The 14,949-nt window shown below is 41.4% G+C and overlaps 2 protein-coding genes across 4 annotated transcripts in view; one reads left to right on the top strand and one right to left on the bottom strand.

The window, feature by feature from the left end:
- The first annotated feature begins 7,465 nt into the window (after window positions 1-7,465).
- Window positions 7,466-9,241, top strand: RNF146 (ring finger protein 146). The gene is given in 7 exon segments (XM_030489541.1): window positions 7,466-7,516; window positions 7,518-7,583; window positions 7,585-7,836; window positions 7,838-7,892; window positions 7,895-8,251; window positions 8,254-8,433; window positions 8,436-9,241. Coding segments are annotated over 7 exon segments (1,056 nt in total). The 3' UTR covers window positions 8,531-9,241.
- Window positions 9,242-11,868: 2,627 nt separating this feature from the next.
- The window catches only part of ECHDC1 (ethylmalonyl-CoA decarboxylase 1), a 38,908-nt gene continuing 35,827 nt past the window's right edge, over window positions 11,869-14,949 (bottom strand). For all 3 annotated transcript variants that reach the window (XM_030489543.1, XM_030489542.1, XM_030489544.1), the window contains one exon: window positions 11,869-14,633. In XM_030489543.1, coding sequence (XP_030345403.1) covers window positions 14,228-14,633 — 406 coding nt within the window. In that variant the 3' untranslated portion in view covers window positions 11,869-14,227. The remainder of the gene's footprint in view (window positions 14,634-14,949) is intronic.

The following is a 14,949-nucleotide window of genomic DNA, read 5'->3' as shown; positions in this document are numbered from 1 at the left end:
TTGATTGTTCTGTGATTCAGTTCCAAATGTACCTATAAGGGTTGTTCTTTTATTAACGTGTAATAGCAAAGAATGAGGAGTGACAGACAACCTGAAGGCTCATTACAATCAGCAGTTCCTGAGGAATTGCTCTCAGTTTAAGAAACAGAGAAAAGTAGGTAAGAGCAGGAAACAGTGAGGTTATTTATCTGTTGTGCTATCCAGTGCCCAGGGACAGTTAAAAAACACACCTGATAGGCTCAGTACCATGAGCTGGTGTTACATTGACAGTAGCAGACCTTCAGACAGGAGAGTGATTTTTTTTCCCTTTTAAAATAAAACGCAGCCACCTTCTTTCTTCCTAGTGTTGGGCTCATGGTGATGTGTAGGGAAGGGCAGAACTGCAGAATTCTGGGCTTCTTTTTCCCTTCCGTGTCCTCTCCTCTCCTCCTCCCTCTCCCCCATTCCACACACACCCCCCCCCCAGTAATTGAGTTAGGAATTGGGGAGCTTGATGGCAAAATCCATTTAATTGCAGAAGAGCATTTACTCTTCTGAAGTAATGCTCTAGCTGCTGAGTTTCCAACTTGGGGGGGGTGTGGGGTGTGTGGGTGAATTTGTGATGGCAGTTTTAGATTACAGAGTTGTAAAATTTGCGAGATCTGTCCTTTGAGGTAGGACTCAAATAGTAGTCTCTGGTTTGGTTAGAAGCTGGTGTAGCAATGGTTTGTGCTTTTTTGTTTTTAAAAAAAACCTAAGATTTTACCTACAGAGAAGTTCTCTTAAGATTATAGGTAACACTTCATCAACATTTTGGAGCTGGCTTCTTAAATACGTAGGTTTCTGGAATGTTTTGTTGCTGTTGCTGTTTTTTCCAAAGAACTAAGTGGAAAAAATGGTGTTGGGTCTGGTAGTTTACTGGGAATCCAGTGGGTGCAGTTGAATGAACCGACAAGAAACTGTTTCATTCCACCTTGGCCTAGTAAGAGCTTGACATTTTTCTCATGGAGAACCTGGACCCATTCTGGGAGATAGGTCTGATAAGAAGTCCATCACGTCAAAATCTTAAAGTTGTGTGGAAGAAGCAGACGTGACTTCTCCCAGCAAGCATCCTGAGAGGCTTTCTTGGGGTAAAGAGAGCAGTTAAATGCTGGCTGAGCCTCAGTTTGAGAGGGGATGTTGCCCAATTTGAATTCTTGCTCCTGATCAGTGGGATTATTCTTCATCTGTTTCATCTTGAATGAAAGTTTCAAAATGGATGTGAGTGTGCACAAGGAAGAGATCCTTGCAGGTTGCCGCAGAAAGCTTAACTCCTCATACTACATAGAGAATTAATTGCTAAGTATAGAACGTAGCTCTTTCTTACCCACTTAACTTTAAAGGAGGAGTCATCGTCCGAGAAAGTGTGTGTATATAACCGTAAGTGTCTTTAGCCCGTTTAGTAAAATTGTCGAGACTGACACATTAAATAACAATGTCATGAAATGTAGAGGTTACCTACATTTGTGACATTTCATGAAGTCAGCTTGTGAACTAGCTCTTGAAAAGAGCTATGCAGCAATTAGAAAGTCGCCCTACCATACTCCTGTAATTATGTCCTAATTGGATTCTTCTAGGTATAATTACGTACCTTGAATATGTGCATGCATTTTTATTTCCTAAGAAATCTGCCAGAACAGAACCAGCCTTTTTCTCCCATCCCCACATAACATTTGTTTTTATGACGTGCTACACCTAATAGTGGATTGCGAGAGGTAGTGGACTGAAAGAGGTAGTAGATAAAAGGTTTCAAGTGATCCCTACAGAAGCAACAGAAAGCCAGCTCCCAAGATGAAGGACTGAACACCACACCCTTAGCATCAAGCTTGTTGCAACTGCCTCTTTGATCATAGCAAACATAGTATCTTGTCTGAGTGGATTAATAGAGCCAAAATTTTAATGCGATTGCAGCTCTTGGTTTCAGATTGATGTGTGAAGAAAGGGGAAGCTGCTAGAACGATGAGGGGAGAAAAGGTGTGGATAGGCTTGTTAATTTTTGCATTTCTCCTTAGGAGCTTTTGCTATAAATAGCTGCACGGAATGTTACATAGAGCTGAGCTCTAGAGAAAATAACGTTTGAGTAATGTGTCTTATATGGAATTCATCTGAACATTTCACTTTGATGTTATTAATGATAAATTTTCGATCGTTTGATGAAAGACAGAATACTGCAATATTAAATGGTCCCTGTTCTTTCAGGCCCTTATCATTCTCTGACTTTGCTTGGCTCTTACATGTCTGATCTGCATTGTATTCATACTGAAATGATTCTTTCCTTGGGCAAATTGAAGTCTTAAGTCATGACGTTCTCACGTGTGCTTTACGTCATTCCTGTATGTAACCCTTTACAGCAAATGGAAATTATAGTTCAAAATGCTTAAGAATCATCTTGAAAGCTGCAGCCCAGGAGGAAGATACAACTTTATGGCTCGACAGTCTTTTTACAGAGGATTCCTAAATACTTTCAGTAACTAAGGGTGACTCTTACAGGTCAAGACCTTCCTGTTTAGGGTGTGAGAATGCGGCAGTGAAATCTTGACGGTCCCACTTCCCTCTGTGAATTTGCAGATTCCTGCTTCCCCAGTGTGGAGTTATTTAGGTATTTGTTAGATGCTTACTGGTTTCCAGTGATGATTATGTGTCTGTGAAATGACTTAGCTCAGATTCTGGTTGGTGACATGCACAAAATGTCTCGTGACTGACGTTACCTGCTAGGCTGAAGAGGGGTGTATTACCTCAGGGGTGTGGAGGCTGAGCTGCATCCTTGTCCTTTGGGTTTTTTTAGAGATCATCACACACATTCATTCCATGAGTGAACCTTGGAGCCCTTCAGCCAGCACTTCATAAAGAAATAAAGGAAGATCCCAATTAATCCTTTTTTTCTTTACCTAGTCATCAAATCTAGGTCATAGAGCTTGTGTATAAGCTAGTATGAGGACGTACATATGTAGGGTTATAAAGAAAAGCGTGCTGAACAGTTCTGAAGTTCATTCATGAAATGAATGCGTGTGATCTCTGAAAAAGAGGACAAGGATGCAGGGCTCTGAGCTACACCCTGCTTGAAACATGGAGAGGACTGAGGGGAAATCAGCTGTTTGTGTGCACTATTTTCTCCTCAAGCATCTGATACTAGTCCCTGTTAAGAGGCAAGATATAAGCCTAGATAGTCCTTGGAACCGTATGATATGGATAGTTTTATAAAAAGCTTTAGGAAGCCATTGTGATGTTTTAAACTCTCTGAATGTAACGAGTCACTTTAATTAGAGGTTGAATTTGCATAAACGGTACCATCCTAACTTTGGTCTTGTTTCTCGTTTTCTGTACATGGTCACTTAATGGAAATGAGCTGTTAACTTACTATAGTTAAAAATAATTGCCTTTTGTAATACTTTGGAAAAAGATAATTTGCTCAAGTCAGACATCAAATTAATTGACATCAAAACTGTGGGCCAAAACTGATTATTGCGAAAAATAAAACAGAAGTCTGATGATATTTTTATTGAAAACAGCCTGCCTCAGGTAAATGAAAGCATAGTAGTTTCTCCTCTGTAACAGGACCATGGCATTGTATTTTGCTTGTTCCTAGCTCTGTACGACACTGTTAATGGTGATATTATTTGCTTTCCATTAGTTTGCAGAGAAGCTGAAACACTGTCGCGTACCGTTGGGCTGGACAAGTAAGGAATGAGCCAGCCTTGGGAAAGAGGACCTGCCATCCTAGCTGGAGACATCTGAAGAGAGGACATTCTGGTCTTGTGGCATGCTTCAGTAGAAATTATTCAGAGAACGTAAGCTGTTGTTTTGTTAATGTACTTACACATGTCAGCTCCTTGACAGACTGCTTAATTGCAGTTAGAATTTGACCTCGAGTTTGAAAAATTACTCAGTTCTGAGGTGGTTTTGTGGGAATTTACTTTTTCTTCCAGTAGAGTCCTCAAAGGCCCAGGGTCTTTTCATATAATTTAATGCATCACCTCTTCCACGCTTTGTGTGTTGATGAAGGCGCTCTAGGCTGTGCACCATAAGCTCCAAATTAAAGACATGTTTTAATATTAAATAATACTACTACTAATAAAAAAACCACTCACAAAAGGATAATAGAGAGGTGAGATCTAGTAAGATTGTGGACTAGCTCCTTCTCAGTTGGCTGTACGTATGTTAAAACGCAGTGTTCAGATGCTTATTGTTCCCCTACTTATACCTGAGTTCAGGATTTAAATACTTCATATAAAATTATTTTTAGAACTTGTCCTTGAGTTTGATTAATTTTTAGCCTCACTATTCAATAATGTAATTTCCCTGTTGCCAGAAGTGACTTAAGGGAACCCAACCCTCCAAAAACCAGACCTTAACTGTTTGATAACAGTTCTAATATGAAGCCTTTTTTGATAAAGTCTTGTTACAGATTACTCTTAATTTTAGGAAAAATATTCTGTGGTCAGTTGCAATGAAAGTGCTTCCATAATCGTAACATAGCAGAGTAGTGGTCCTAGATGGTTTTCCTCTTTTCTGAAGGACTACCTTTTCAGTAAAAATCTACATGTACATCCTCAAACCAGCTTGTAAACATACTCTGTGAGCTACATTTTATACTTAAAAAGGTAAACAAAAAAGGATTAATTAGGATCTCCCTTTAAAAACAAAAAGTGAGACAGCATCAGTTTAGTTGATATGAATCCTCAAGTGCATAATTGTCCTGCATTCTGAGCACATTCAACTGCAGTTGTGCTTATCTCTTAGGAGTTTTATGTTGCTGGCTAGCCCTTGTTCAGAGATAATGGTTTAGTCCTCCAGCTGTATTCATTTTACACGTAACGTTTTCCTCTGAGTCATTAGAAATCACATAGGAATTTCAAGATAAGGTATTTACTCCTTTCCTGTCATATCCTGCATTATTGACTTGATCTAGAAAGAAATCTAGTAAGAACCCTCAAATTAATGGGTGACCTATTGAGCACAGTTCAAATGTTAGCATTTTTGTGCTTGAAGTAAACAGGTGAGAACTTTCACTCTGCTTTTAGTTTACTAATAAGTTAGTTTATGATACCAGAATTTGGTTTGTCAAAATGTGTTGCATTTTTAATCCAAGCAGTGCATTTTAATCCCCTTGAAAATCTGAATTATGGTATGTGACTTGTATAGAAGTTGCGTATCTACAGGTTGTTTTAATCTTCTGAATCTGAAAAGGATAACCTTAGAAAGTGTATTCAGGGAAAAGCAGCCTTTTGTAAAACTGTAGCATGGCAGTAAAAATCTGCTGCTGTGCCTTTTTGCACAGTAGTATCTCATTATGAGAGCTCTTGAAAATTCAGATCCTTTACCTCAGCCATGGTTAGCACAAATTGATCAATACATGGATTTGTCTTTCAGCTCTTTTGTGAGATGCTGGTTGGGTTGTATTTGTGAGCATATTCTGAAACCTCAATAGCTTTTCTTCCCCCCTTTTTCTGATAAGTTTCTCGTTATAAAACCCTAGTTTTAATGTAAAATTCTGTTGCAAAATATAACCTTAAAAATGTGAGGCTCCCAGAAAGCAACTTAGTCACCACCTTGTTAGCACGGATCTCACAGATAGATGTGTACTGTACAGTAAAAAGACAGTTACTGGGTGGTAGGTAGTGCCAGCATGTCTGTATCTATCTGGCATGCTGATTTAAGAACTAGTATCCAGATTTGTCTTTAATCTCAGAGAAAGAAGTTGAGATATGAAACTGAAACACAGGTAGATACAATTTTGTGCTACTTCAGGAAAAAATATTTAAGCTGTAGAGCTTTTAGAAGAATGATCTGATAAAAAATGGATTAAAGAGGCATTGGTCTTATGAGAGAAAATTATAGTGATAGAAGGGAACAGGCAGCATACAGAAATACATTTTTTTAAGTAAATAGCACTTAATACATTATTGCAAAGATAAACACAGATACTGACTGAAGGTTTTTTTCCCCCCCAGTCCCAGCATGTATTCATAAAATGTTTAAAGCAGCAGAGGCTTTTACAGTAACATGAGGCATTTTCTGTTGAGGTAACACTTCCTGCTAGAAACGTGTGTAACACTAGAACAGGCCATCCAGGGAGGTTGTGGTATCTCCATCCTTGCAGGCTTCAAAAAAACTCAGCTAGGCAAAGCCATGATCTTGTCTAGTTTGGTGGAAGTGCCATGTGGAGCAGGAGACTGGTCTGCATGACCTCAAAAGGTCCCTTTTGGCCCACACGCCTGCGATAGTTTTGCATGAACTGTTCCTAGCTGCTTGTACAACAAAGACGAGTTTTGCCGAAGGGATGGTTTGCTGAATATCAGCCTCAAAGTTCCTTGGGGATTTAAGTGAGAAAAGGCAGCTTTTTAGGCTCCATCTCCCAAAGCCCATTTTTCTCCTTCATTTCGTGTCTGGTGTTTGGTTTGCTAATAAATAAGAATAATAAAATAAGAACATAAAAGGCAAATTACCATGAAACAGACTGCGAAAGATTGCCATGGCAAAAACATAGTTGAGAAGGCATTTGCATATTTAGGCTAGAGTTTTTCAACTGCTGAAATGCTACACAATGCCAAAGTGACAGAGTTTTGCATTTCCTACTGTCTTACAGTTGGTTACAAAATCATCCCTAATACAGAAATAAGATATGGCCAGAGGAATTAGAGGCAGTGACTTCACACACCAATCAAATCATGGTTGCTTATCTTCTGTGATACACTGCTCCTTCTGCTGGGCTACAATTCCTTTTGAGATGCACTCATCTCTATCAGAGAGCTCACTTCATGTTTAGGAAAAAGGAATCCAGGGTATTTTTGGGGAGGAAAAAAAAAAGAAAAAACCCACCTGATTTTTCAAAGCTGGTTCTTTCTGCAGCCCTGTGGTTGTTCTGAGCCCCAGTTTGAGGGATGTATACTGGGGGTGCGTGGGACTAAGAAACAGAGTGGGGGAATACTTCAGCTGCATGCTGCTGCCAGATATATTTGCTACTGTGGAAACCTAGTCTGAGGTACCGTTCAGGCAATCCCTTAATCAAGCAGATGATCACCAGTACTGTGAAGAGAGATTGTTTCAAGTTCAGTGTTTGCAGCTAGATTGCCTCTTAAGGAAAGAACCTAGCTTCTTTAAATTTCCTGAAGAGGCTCCAAAGTAACTGGCTGACTGGAGGTGCATTAATCATAGTTCAGAGAAAGAACAGAGGAAATTCCAAAATTCGTTTTCTAATTTGACATGATAACATGCTGAAAATTAAACAGGTAAAGACTGGTGATGAACAAAATAGAATTACCCAGTACTCTAGTCTGTCAGCTCAGGAAGCAGAATGTTAACCTGTCAGTTTCTTTTAGTTAAGCTTCATAAATGATAATTTAAGGTGAGCATCTCATTCTGTGGGTGTTGAGGTCAAAGGTGATGTAAGGTGCCAGTGTAGGTTGACACAATAAACTGATTGAAATCTACCTTGATCCTCTGCAGGATGGCTGGCTGTGGCGAAATAGATCATTCAATCAACATGCTGCCCACAAATTAGGAAGACAAATGAGTCGTGTGCTAATGCAGCACCTTCCCTGACAGTCCCTGAATGTGCTATCTGTTCTGCAAACGTGTGTGCATCCAGTAAGTCTGCCTTGTAAACATGTTTTCTGCTATCTATGTGTGAAGGGAGCTTCTTGGCTTGGGAAACGATGTGCACTTTGCCGGCAGGAGATTCCAGAGGATTTTCTTGACAAGCCAACCTTATTGTCACCAGAAGAACTCAAAGCAGCAAGCAGAGGCAATGGAGAATATGCTTGGTACTATGAAGGTAGAAATGGTTGGTGGCAGTATGATGAACGTACCAGCAGAGAGCTTGGAAGATGCCTTTTCCAAGGGTAAAAAGAGCACTGAAATGCTAATCGCCGGGTTTTATACGTAGCAGACCTTGAAAATATGGTTCAGTACAGGAGAAATGAACATGGACGCCGCAGAAAATAAAACGGGACATAAATAGATATACCAAAGAAGGGAGTGGCTGGGCTGAGGTTGGACTGTGACGCTAACACTGTCAACCTGGCAAGAGAGAGCTCTGCTGATGGTGCAGACAGCACGCTGACTCTGGGGGCTGCAGCTGGGCAGCCTCTAGCATCCATTTCTGCTAGGCCCCTGCCATCGCTAGATGGTCAGCTCATGAGTCCTTCAACACCATCACCTGATGCGAGCAATTCCCTAGAGAACTCTTTTGCCCACTTGCAAATAAATGAAGACAATATGGCTGAAAGGAGTCACAGGGAGAGGGAGAAGAAGACCACGAATCGTCATCTTCTGTAGGGTGCCCAGCCCCCGAACACCTCTGTTGAGGAGGGACCGAATCAGATGCTAGCAGCGATAGTGAGGAGGTGTCTGCCCACCTCAGCAAGCGCCTGTCCTCTGTCCAGCAGAAGACACTTGAATGCAAGTGCAAGCCAGTTTGGGAGCAGATAGACCAGTTGCAGGGGGCGGGGGTGCAAACACAAGTGTAAGATCTAGAAGGCCGGATGGACAGTGCACAGTCACTGAAGTTTAAATCTAGAGCCATGCGATTAAAAACTCAGTCCTGTATCTGTAAATTTTCTGTCCACGTTGGCATTGCACTCAAACCTAGCAGTGTGTTTGGTGGGGGGGGGGGGGGTGAGGGGAGAAGACAGATTTGGCTGTTTAACTTAAGTCTCTTAACATGTCTCAGCTTGGAAGACTATTAACTGTAGGGAAACTGGGTTGTCCTGTTTAATGGTTTGAAAGCTGCTTAGCATGCCCAGTTTTCTTGAAATGTCTTGTGTTTATTTTTGTAGCATCTCCCCTTGGAGAACTCAGTCCCTTTTGGCCAATGTATATCTACTGTACAACTTGAATTGTCTTCATTATCTGACTGTTGCGTTAAGTGTCTTACTACTTTCTGCATGGATTGATGTATGAAAAGAACACTAAAGCAATGTGGGAGGCAGGCAAGATGTGGGGTGTGAGCAGGACGCTAATTTAATGTGAGAAAATAGATGTGAGCTTGGAGTTTAAAAATGTGTTTTTACTAGACAAGAGCAATCACTTACCTTTCTTCAATGGAAATGTAAAAATGCTGTTAACTTCCATCGCAAATTCTTACCTATACACTCTTCATGGCATTTTCATTGCTTTGCCATCTAGTCCTTGTAGGTTGTTTTTGAGGTCTTTCTGATCTGTCTCGTTTTTGTTACGGAATTTATAATTTAATAAAACTACATTTTATCAGTAACAATCTCAATAAGTCTCCAGTTTAATTGAGCTTCACTGGAAGAACTTTAAAGAATTACTATAGAACAGCTTCCAGTGTTTGCCACAAGGGAAACTGGCTCTGAGTGGTATCTTCAGTTGTTGCATCCCGGACTGGCTGCCTGTCAAACACAACACTGTAGGAGTTATGTCTTTCTGCTGAAAAATCCATTGAGTTGCAGGCTTAACACTCACACAGGCTTAACACTTTCTCATCTGAAGAGCTGATCAGCTCACTTCGCTCTTCCGGCAGTAGAAGTACCACACACAGCCTTACTTCAATCAGCGAGAAACGTTGAAATACAAAGGAGCATAAGTTAATCAGACTTGACCCTATAACAAAGACACGGGATGTTAAGGACTATATTGCTGTTCATCTGTTCTTCATAGCAAAACTAGGGCAGTACAGGAAAGGTAGTTTTGTGCTTTTATTAGCAATCTAGGAGATGCGTTTCAACAAACTGTCTTCTGTGTATTGGAGAAGATTGAAAAGCACGCTTGTCTTTTCTCTTGATAGCAGTTGGTTTACTTTTTTTTTCAAAGTGAGAAACAGCATTAGCTGATTCTGGACTCAATCTTTAAAATAAAGCTAATTAAACTGCAATTTCTGAGTTACATGTATCCTGCATAGAAAGGGACAGTAGCTGATACATAGGGACTACATGTCTTCAGACAAATGTTGCTGTTTGGCAACCAACCAGTTTGAAGGGAATTAAGAGGGCTGGTTTTTAGAATGGTAGATTTAAACTTCCGAAATGTTCTCCTTACTGTGATGATGGGCTGGTGTGTCTGATCTTGGGCAAAGCTGTGCCAGCCCTCCAGTTTGTTTCCTTTGGCCTGCAGCTAAGATCAGTGGGGTCAATCAGTGAACAAAGGAGAGTGCAGAGGAGATAGGGTGGAAATAAGGAAGATTCCTCTTTCTTGTCAAGGAATGGATGCTCTTGATTACAGATTTTTACTATCATCTTCCAGTTCTGTAAGGAAACAAGCCAGTAAAATGGACTTCAGAAGGAAACAGGATATAATATTTTTTCTTCTATCTGTTAGTTGCCAAGCTGTCATTTCTTTGTTTTGAAGTTAGCACACATTAAGTGACTCTAATCAAAAGTCTGTCTTTGCTGCAAAACCCTTCAGTAACGCCACCTCTGCTATATGCACACATTTTACTTAATCTGAGAGTATCTGCTGTTGAAGAAAGCAAGAAACAAATACAAGAACTTGACTTGCTATGTAGTTAATTCCAGGATTCTCAGCCAAACAGCCTACAAATAGTTTTATCAGTGATCATCCTTGGGGGCTCTTGACCAAGTCGAGAGGCAGACGTCTATGCAGCTGAACACCGGTGATGCTGCTTTTGGCTCCTGCTGGCTGACTGCAGCTGTGAAATACCAAAACTAGTAAAGTAAGGCTGGTGAGAGCTTAATCGCCAATTATCAGAGTGGTAAACGCACTCCCAGATCAAGCCAGGAAAAAGTAGTAACCGGTAATTCCCATCTTATATTTAAACCATTCCTTCAGCAGGAGACGTGTTCTCTGTCAATTTTAGCTAAGCCACAGCCACACTGCGTTACGCGGTTCTTCTGTAACGCCATGGCATTAAGTGAATTTCAAGTTGTAACAGCATAGCTAGAGAAATGCACAGTGGAGCAGAATGAAAGGGAGAAAGAGAAATTAAGGTGCTGTTAAATCCTATGGCATCTCTAATTTCCAGAAGAGATACCACAAATACAGGAATCGTATGTCACAGTAAAAAGAAAATCACATAGTGAACTGAGCATTTCAGCAGGAACACCTAGCTTACCTAGATGCCCATTTGGCAAGTATATTTGTGTCGGCAGCAAATATGATAAAGTATCTATATTGGCTAAAAGTGATCTCCAGTACCCAATCTTTAAAGACGCAGTGCTGAATTACACACCACCATTAAGCACTCAGGCTGTCCCAGTACACAGAGGCAAGGGAACAAGACAGGCATTTCACAACGTGAATAGGAAACCTAGTTGCTGAGGAGGGAGCTGGCAGACTAGCCCTTAGGAAATACAAAAGCTAGCAAACCATTTAATTAGAGACTGGGAGTATCAGTTTTGAAGTTTCTAATTTATTTTGTGCATTTACCGCTTGCTTGTTTTTAGGCCATTTCTGGAGGGCAGCAAAACAGAGATGAAGCTTGAAGTCTAATAATTGTGAAGAAAATAAAATGCTTATCAGCTGCTGGTTACAGGTATTTGTTAAGATGATAGGAAAGTATTCAATGAAATAAAACATTTGGGATGAAATTGGTAAAATGGGACTCTATTTCATCTCAGTCTGTAGCTCTCAGTTAGCACTCATGGTATTTAGGTGGGGTTTTATATGAAGGGCTGTACTGTGCTTTTAAACAAAAGAAAACCAGAGAATACGGTATTAAGGCTGCTCTCAAAATCCTTGATCAAAACAAACACCTGTAATTATCTTCAGACTCTCCTGCAGCCAAGTTTGGTATAATTCGTGATTCCAACGAAATGAGCTTTCTGTAACCTTTTCTGAAACTTCTCAGAAAGTGTCTTACCCAGTGCTTGTTAATTATTTGTCCTGTTCTTAGAAGCAAATGTTGGCCTTTGATACCAATCCGAGAGGATGGCTGGGGAAATGCATTACTGAAATGAGAAGTAAGCTCCCTGTCTACAAATTGAAATGGAAAGAGGTCCCCTTTCCTCAGTGAAACTGAGTTTCATTTACTGGCACCACAGGTCTAATTGACAACACGCAAGTAAACAGATTCTTCTTCTCTGCTACAATTTCCCTTTCAAATGTGTATCACCCAATGCACAGAATACACTAATGAGCCTTACAGCCTGGCACCTGAAAAATAACCTAAAATCCAAAAATATTCAAGGGTCTTGCTCAGGTTCGAAGCAATTTTCACATCCATTTTATAAACATAATCACAGTGTTAGTAATGGCAAATTTGTTACTAGCAAAGACATGAGCAGTTGCCCTTTAAAGCACAACTTTTTTGACCCACAGCAATGTGCTGTTGCTTCGAGAAGTCAGATGAGCACAGAATGGAACATGCTCTGAAGGTTCAGTCTGGAATACCTCATGAGTCTTGAGGAACTTCATGAACAGCTGAAAAGCTTCATTACTAAACAGTCAGGTACTGCCTGACTATATTAAAACATCCGCACTTCAGAAGTAATGGGTTTGAAGTCCTTCAGAGCACAGGAAAGAATCCAGCTGCACAGGGAACTAACAACTGAGCTGCTGGATAAAAAGGGGCTTGGAGGAAGAGGCACAAACCATAACACTACTCTCTCTATGTTCCCATTCCTGTCTTTTCTCTGGAAGTGAAAACTGAATTTCATTTCTGGGGAAGAGAGGTTTGAAATCTTCCTCCAGCAGCAGCTTCAGGTGTGAAGGCAAACAGACAGGATCAACGGGGCAGAGTAAGTGCCTTACCTTCCTTGAGGTGCCAACTCAAAACACATCCCTTTCCCAAGCATTTATTTTGGTTGCTTCAGGCTATATACACTCCCCACTGTGAAAGCCATACAGAGAAACATCCCCAGCAGAACAGAGCATCTCCTTAAAAGCTGCAGAATCTTAACAGGCAATCCAGGCCTAATTCCCATCATTGATCTGCCCCAAGATCCTCAAACATATGTACAGTTACCTCATCGTCTACAACTGCAGAATCCTGCCACACTGTAGAAATCATACTCCGCTCCCATGAGACCTCACCTGCAGTAACGCATTCAGCTCTGGGGCCCCCAGCATGAGAAGGACGTGGACCTGCTCAAGTGAGTCCAGAGGAGGGCTGTGAAGATGATCAGGGAGCTGAAGCACCTCTCCTGTAAAGACAGGCTGAGAGAGTTGGGCTTGTTCAGCCTGGAGAAGAGGAGGATCCAGGGATACCTCAGAGCAGCTTCCAGTGCCTAAAGGGGGCCTACAAGAAATCTGGAGAGGGACTTTCCTGTTTCATTTTGAGATTAATCTACCAAAGCAGGGACTTGGTGTCAGTTTCTAATTTCTAAAAGGAAAACCCTCCCCACTGGTTATCTAATTACTTACACAGTCACCAGCATGAATTGGAGTGCCAAATCTGGTCAGCCCAAATATGCTCTACCAGTAAAAATACCCCGAAGAGAGACCTAGACAGATCCATACATCCTTCCAGAATGCTAAAGTACTCAGACCACCCAGTCAGCCAAGGATATCCCATCTGGATGCCTGGTACATCACATCATGGGCTTCCAAGATTCCAGCTAGGTTCTATGTAATGTATCAGGTCAGCAGCTTTGGATGTTCTCAGCAGCACAGGTCAAGGCTATGGGAATGTGCAGATGCATATGTAGGTAGCTGGCTCCTCCAACAGTGAGATGACACCTAAATGCATTTAAAGACCTGAATCACCATCAGTGAACGAGGGCTATAAACTCCTCCGTAACTTAGAATTTCTCCTGTAAAAATAATTAAAATTTAAGTATCCTGTGGATACTTTCTCAGCATTATCAAAGAACTGGCTGACAATGAAAAAACAAAAGCTATCATCTCACCAGTTACCATTGCTTCAAGCTGCTTAAGACACTGGGTCTCATGTGGGGGAAACTCATATTCTGCAGCTTTAAGATGCACCTGTTCTGCAAATAATACACCTCATATCTTTCAAGCAATTTATTTCCATACCAGTTAGAAAAACAAAATGAACTCAAAGAAAATAATTTTCAGCTTCATTCCGAAGATTATAGCCCTATTCTCAGCAACACTATTTACCTTAACATACTAATTTCATAATTCTCCATTCAGTGAATGATTAGGATAGTAAAGAATCTGCAGGGATTTCTATGTGGTTGCACACCAAATATGTCTGCCTGATGTGAACGACGGGAATGTTAATGTCAGTTTAAATGAACAAGTCCATAAATGATTCAGTAAAATGCCTGCTTTAGCGAAAGCTTTGTTTGCAAAAAGGTCAGGAACGTTTCTTATGCACTGACGGTCATTTATGTTTTGGTCTTCTAGCCAGTGCCTGCAAATTGGCAGGCCCACCCCACAGAGTTCCAAAAATGTCCTTCTCTGTCCTTAAGGCTGCTTCCATTGGTAGCTCTCTTCCCACTGCCACCACCTCTTTTGCAGCCCGAATCACACTGGCTGGACCCTCTGTATGCTGACTTAGCCAGGCTCGGGCTTCTTCTAATGCTGCAGCTTCATCCGAGGATGAGAGTGTCTCCTCCGAGAGCCCAAGGCGCAAAGCCCTCTCGGGGTCCACCCTGATAGCCCCACTGAGGAGCTGGAGGGCAGCCCCACTGCCGACGATCCGCATCAGCCGGGCACCTCCTCCCCAGCCTGGCACCAGACCCATGAACTTATGAACAAATCGAATTTCACTGCCAGGCGTCATCAACCTGTCAATGAAGAACAAACACACAGAGGTCAATCCACGCATCGACTTCCATTTTCAGCTCAACGGCACTCAGTTTTCTATTTTCTCCTCCCCTCTGCCTCCAAAGGCTGATGATACAACTTGACAGCATGCAGATTACAGCCAGAGCTGCCAATATCTTAATTTTTACATCACCCCATGCCTCAGCTGCAGCTTTTGGCCTCCTCAAATGAGCTAAATAAGCTGCCACCAGTAAAGATGCTCAGTGCCCACACTGACACCTGTAGTCGGTTCTAAATTGCGTTTGAAAATAGAACTGCAGTCAGAGGGCGCGTTAC

This window comes from Strigops habroptila, chromosome 6, assembly GCF_004027225.2.
Source record: "Strigops habroptila isolate Jane chromosome 6, bStrHab1.2.pri, whole genome shotgun sequence".
In the NCBI taxonomy this organism is placed as follows: Eukaryota; Metazoa; Chordata; class Aves; order Psittaciformes; family Psittacidae; genus Strigops; species Strigops habroptila.
This window is presented reverse-complemented; position numbering and strand designations above follow the sequence as displayed.